Source organism: Stegastes partitus, unplaced genomic scaffold (genome assembly GCF_000690725.1).
Source record: "Stegastes partitus isolate 25-593 unplaced genomic scaffold, Stegastes_partitus-1.0.2 Scaffold723, whole genome shotgun sequence".
In the NCBI taxonomy this organism is placed as follows: Eukaryota; Metazoa; Chordata; class Actinopteri; family Pomacentridae; genus Stegastes; species Stegastes partitus.
The window spans coordinates 152,639-158,778 of record NW_007578454.1 but is presented as its reverse complement, the minus strand read 5'-3'; the positions used below and the strand labels follow the sequence as shown (position 1 = coordinate 158,778).

Here is a 6,140-nt window from a genome sequence, read left to right as displayed (position 1 = left end):
CTGCTTTTAGGGAAGTCGGTCAGCTGACTGTCTGTAGCTGTCAAGACTGAATTGTGCGCCCTCCTCTCCGCTGCTCTCCTCCTCCTTCTCTTCCTCTGTTTCAGAGCAGAGTCCTGCTCCCATTGGAGAGCTGCGCTCCACCGATCCAGCCTTTCGGCGCGACGTCACAGTGCGCTATAAGGATAAAGCGCTGGCTGGCTCCAAGCGCAGTCTGCTGGATACCAGAGAGTGGAGAGAGTGAGAGAGGCTAGCCTTTAAATCTCTGCGGTGCAGAGCTGGAAAAGCTGCTTCTCAGCGAAAATCAGACGCCCTATTTACTCAACGCTTATTCGCTCCTTTTATTTTCCTGGAGAAAAAAAGGGACTTACAAACCAAGAAGAAGTTGCAACGCGGACTGGTGCCCGTCTCAGCGAACAAACGTGGTATTTCTTTTACTGTCATTATTTATGTTTTCTTTTCATGTGTGTGTGAATACACATCTGCTGAAGGGACTGAGAGTTTTTTTTTTCTTCTTTTTTTTTTTTTTTTTTTTTAACTTCTGCACTGAGACGCACTGCTTTCTACCTCCTGCCTGGTCTCTCTGCCAGATTATCCCAGCAGAAGTAGGCTATATGACGCAAACCGTGTGCAGAGCATTAGTCTGAAAGTTTTCCTCCTCAACTTTTTTTCGTTTTCCTTTTTTTTTTTTTTCTCAACCAATCACACGGTGTTTCATGCTACAGCAAGTCAGTGCACAGCGGTGGATGAGCCAAAAGAACTATTGCATGAAACAAGAGAGGAGAGAAGAGACGCTGATTAATAAGTCAGTTTTTGCGTCGCTCGCCAGCACCTTTGCATATCTGCAAAAGAGTCGCGACAACAACATGAGTGCAGAGATGAGCATGGGCCCGGAACTACCCAGCAGCCCTCTGGCTCTGGAATATGTCAACGATTTTGACCTGATGAAGTTTGACGTGAAGAAGGAAGGCCTGGCCGGGCTGGATCGCAACGGAGTGCGCCAGTGTAACCGTCTCCAACCCCAGGGCTCCGTGTCCTCCACCCCCATCAGTACGCCCTGCAGCTCGGTGCCCTCCTCGCCCAGCTTCAGCCCCACAGAGCAGAAAAACCACCTCGAGGAGCTGTACTGGATGCCGAACAGCGGGTACCACCAGCAGATAGACCCGCAGACGCTAAGCTTGACCCCGGAGGACGCGGTGGAGGCCCTGATCGGAGCCACGGCTCACGGCCACCCTCCGCCTCCGCACGTCCAACAGCAGCTGCAGCAGCAAGGCGCCTTCGAGGGCTACAGGGGCCCGCATCACCACCACAGCCACCACGGTCACAGCCAGCAGCATCACCACCCGTACGCGGGGGGCATCCCGCACCACGCCGAGGAACTGTCCGGGCACCCGGGCGGACACAGCCACCCACACAGCCAGCATCACCACCATCACAGCCAGGACCCCGACAGCCCGTCCCCGGTGTCCCCAGAGTCCCACCAGCCGCTCCATCATCACCGCCACCACCACCACCACCATCCGCACGGCCACCTGAGCCAGTCTGGGGCGCACCACGGCTCCGGGGGCGGACTGAACGTGGAGGACCGCTTCTCCGACGACCAGCTCGTGTCCATGTCGGTGAGGGAGCTCAACAGACACCTGCGGGGCTTCACCAAGGACGAGGTCATCCGCCTGAAGCAGAAGAGGAGGACCCTGAAGAACCGGGGCTACGCGCAGTCCTGCCGGTTCAAGCGGGTGCAGCAGAAGCACGTGCTGGAGAACGAGAAGACGCAGCTGATGAACCAGGTGGAGCAGCTGAAGGCGGAGATCAGCCGGCTGGCGAGGGAGCGGGACGCCTACAAACTCAAGTGCGAGAAACTGACGGGGTCGGGGGCCAATAACGGGTTCCGCGAGGCTGGCTCGACCAGTGACAACCCTTCATCACCAGAGTTCTTCATGTGAGTTTGTCGCAGCCTTGTTTTTTTTTTCTCTCGCGAACCTCACCACCACCACCCTCACAAACAAACAAACTTTACCTCCCCACCTCCTCCTCCTCCACCATCCCCCCCACCTTTCCTTTCTCCACCAACGACTGACTTTGCTGATGAACAAAAAAAAAAATAATAATCCACACCTCCCATACTGTTTGATTATACTAATAACGGTAACAATTATATTCATATTAGAAGAATAATCCATCAGATAGTACTCTCATATATAACCATCTCTCCATCCACGTGTCAACTGAGATACAAAGAGCAACGTAGAGTGTCTGACCAGTCGCAGCATCTTTGTAGATTAGTTGCTTGTAGTGAAGAGACTTTTTTTTTTTTTTTTTTTTTTGGTTCTTCTTCAAAGAAGAGGATCGGCTGATGAACTTTCTTTTTTTTTTCTTTTTCTCTCTCTCTCCTTTGAGGCTTTTGAATAATCTGTAAGTAGTGTGGGATGGCGTCGAGGCAGTTGTCTTTGTAATTTTGTTCTCCAAAAACGATGACATGGTTATGAAACAACAAGCAGGCCTGGCCTCGCAGCCTGCAACACACCAGACCCTCATTCGACAAGTGGGGTCCCCCGCAAACTGAGAAGATCTCCCAAAAAAAAAAAATTAAAAAAAAAAAAAAAAAAAAAGAAGGAAAAAAAAAAAAGCGGGACTCCACTTTATGCAAATTGAAACTTCTGTCTACTAAACCCGTCACAGGGGGGACATTTTATGCAACATCTCATTGATTTATTGCCTGCTTGGTTATATTCGAATATATATTGAAACAAAAAATCTGCATTAAATATTAATCCTGCATGCTGGACATGTACGGTAATAATTTCTATTTTGTACTTTCATCTTCTTCGTGTATATTAAGAGCATGTTGTTGATCTGCGCTTCTCCATAGTTTGTTTGTTTTTTTCTTTTCTGTTGTTGTTGTTGTTGTTGTTTTGAGTTTTGAGGGGAGGGGGGTTTAGAGAAATGCAGCGGGGACAGAACAGCAGGACTGCCGGTGCAGTATATCATATGGTGTGGGTTTTTTTTTTTTTTTTTTGGGCTTGTAAATATTATGCAACCGCAAAACTGCACAACAAGATTGAGGAGGCTGGTTTGAACTTCTTTCTTTGTGTTGTGTGTATGTTTTTTTTAAATTTCATTTATTTGTTGTGATTTTTTTTTATCATTTGTTGGGTATTGATTGAAAGAGGAGTGCATTTGTTTTTCAGTTGCATTTAAAAACACAACAAACTGTGTGTCAAGTGCACTTTTGGATAATGATTTGCAAGTTTTCATTTTGAACTTTGTGCAGACCTCCCTCCAGGAAGACATACTATGATATTATACTGTAATATTTTTTTTTTTGCAAGACAGGCCTGAGTGCAAAGTTTTTAGGGGAACATTTGGACGCATGTTGTGTAAAAGCTGAGGAGATGAACATGTGGCCACAATATTATTGGATCCAGACTGCACAAAAGAGAAAAAAAAGGCTTTTGCGCACCAACAAGGCGAGGATTCCACATACTGTTGAACAGACACGTTTTTTTTTTTCATTTGAATTCAGTGTCGCTTTTATGCCACAGATTCACAAAAAAAAGTGTTGTCTGCTTTTTCTATTAACTCTTTCACGAAACGCACTATAGACTAAAAAACAAAACCACATATCCCTCATTGTGATTGGCGGCCACCTGTAGCATATTTTCACTGGGCCTAAAAATGAAACGCTCTAACCTATATTTTGTAAAAGAAAAAGTGCAACAACTTTCTTCTCAGAGGTTTTATGTAGAGGTGATATTTAGGTAACACAAATGTTTTAATACAGAAGTTTGACTATTGATGTTCTATGTTTTCCTGATTTTTTTTCTGCCGGTCAGTAAAAAAGGGGACTCAGGTTGTGCAAATTCTCAAAATGAAAACAAACGTCTATGTTATGTAATACTTTTTATTTGTCTGTTTTATTATTATTTGATGATTCTGGTTCTGCTGGCCAGATGCATAGTTAAAGTTTTTATTTTAATGATTTAAATTAAACGGTCAGATCATATCGATTAAGCATGGTGCTTGCATTGAAACTGTTGTTGAAAAGTCATGCATTTTAACAATCTTTTGGTTTGTTACTGATTCAACTGTGTTGAAATCGAACTGAAACTGCAGCAGCGGGTTGTTGTTTTGTTTTCACCAATTCCATGTACTTAGCGATGATGGGGATCAATTTTCAATCCTGTTTATATAAATAATAGTAACACTTAAATTTGAACTGTTCCATTCAGGCTGGTTTCTGTTTTGTCTTTTTTTTGGTTGTTTTTGGAAGAAATTGTTTCCTATTTTGCTTATTAAAGTCATTGAAATGGCAAGAATATACCTCTCAAGACTTTTTTTGCTGCCGTTTTAGGAGAGATGAAAATCACTCTGTCACATACATTAACCGCACATTACTCCCACACATGATGACAGTCACCAAAATAATAAAACAAAAGAAAGAAAAGGTTGTTGATTGCAGCCTCTGCACTCAGACAGACAGAAAATGATTTTCTCTTTTTAAGTACTAATCTGCACCGACCTCCAAACTGTTTGCATTTCATTCGTCCTTGGCCTTTATTTTATTTTCAGTCTTAAGGATGATGTGGAAACTTTGGCTTAAAGCCTACTGGCCTGAAGTGATTAGATCACCGGGTCTGGCAGTTTATGTGCCGCTGCAGGGAGATTCCTATACATGCTGCTCTGCTGGCATGCTGACTTCTGCAGAAACCCCGCCGTCACAAGAGCGCGCGGTAAAAGGAGATCTTTGACCTTGCAACACACCGGAGAAGAGATGAAAACCTCAGATTTACATTAAGTGGTAAAATAATTTACAGTTTTCGGTGTGCATGGCTTTGAATACACTTAAAGGCTAAACAAAAAAGGGGGTGGTGGTTCTACAATTTGAGTCTTATAAAGAAAAAGAAAAAGTCTGACCCTGTCGCCTCACGCGCTCAGCCAGACCTCAGCTTCCTAATAATCGCTTGTGCGCGCCTGCGGGTGTGATATTTTTTTTATGGAATTTCTTATTGCCACTTGTAATATCGTACAAGCTGTTGTTACATCTGACTATTCATATTCGCACAAGTTGGGGCGTTTTACCGATTTGCTTCAAAACATACAAAGTTGCCTCCTTAAGAAATAAAACCATGCGCAAAAGAAATCAACAGACGCTTCTTCAATCTGCATGTCCCGGTAGTATGACAATAGAAGCAGAGAGGTATGGGAGTAAGTGTTGATCTGGTCCTGGTCTAGAGTTTCTGGTGTCAGAACATTATCTGCCCCGTGTCTGCACATTCTCAAGGACAAAACCGCTAGGCAGGGAATCAACCAATGAGACCAAAGGAAAGGCGAGTCTAGTTTACATTCTCCCTCTCTCCCTCTCTCTCCCCCCTTTCTCTCTCTCTGGACAGCTACTGCAGCCTCGGGGCATGAGTGCAGCTGAGGTGAACCAGGAGAAAGAGGCCCTATATGTGATAATAACCCAAAATAACAAGAACAAGTGTTTAGGGTTATCCGGTCTCCTCCTGCTTCTTCAGATTTTACATTGAAGTGGCTGCAAACGGGAGGACACCAGCACATGTGTGTGTGTTATGTGCAGTGGTGACTTCAGAACTCATGTTAACACTCAGGCACAGAAAGGGAAAGAGCCTGAAGGTGATCAGGAGAAATATCAACACAATGAGGCCTCCTGGAATGCAATCAGACGATTTGAAGAAAAACAAAAATGTAATCCCAATAATGTTGTGATAATCTGATTTATGTCACAAGAACTGAGCAAAGTGATGCACTCATTTGTTGCACTGAATTATATGTGCATGTATGAACCATGCTGCAGAGGTGACATCCTGAACACAACTTTTTGTCACCTACAGAAACAGTTTTTTAAAAAGAAATCCTTTTGTGAAGTGTGTTTTTATTAAGAGCCCGCCATGCTTCACGGAGGAAAGTGTAGTGAAAAATCGGCTAAAGGAAAGGGTATTAGAAAAAAAAAAGTAGGGTAGAAAAAGGCAGAGGGTGAAAGTATAAGAAAGCATCAGCCTCAGCTCAGCGGAAGAGCCAAGGACACAGTGACCAGGCGTACTGTAATGATTTTAGTCTCCAATCACACGTTCACGCCCCCCCACAGAGATCCTATCTGCATTCAGCCAGCTCTGCCAGCCTCC

At 44.5% G+C, this 6,140-nt stretch overlaps 1 protein-coding gene across 1 annotated transcript; it reads left to right on the top strand.

The window, feature by feature from the left end:
• The first annotated feature begins 214 nt into the window (after positions 1-214).
• On the top strand, positions 215-4,313 carry mafba (MAF bZIP transcription factor Ba). The gene has a single exon (XM_008291180.1). The coding sequence runs from the start codon at positions 714-716 to the stop codon at positions 1,938-1,940; it is 1,227 nt and encodes a 408-aa protein (XP_008289402.1). The 5' UTR covers positions 215-713; the 3' UTR covers positions 1,941-4,313.
• Positions 4,314-6,140: the final 1,827 nt, after the last annotated feature.

Coding starts and splice junctions, on each gene's coding strand:
- mafba (XM_008291180.1), top strand. CDS start 714: ATGCTACAGCAAGTCAGTGCACAGCGGTGGATGAGCCAAAAGAACTAT.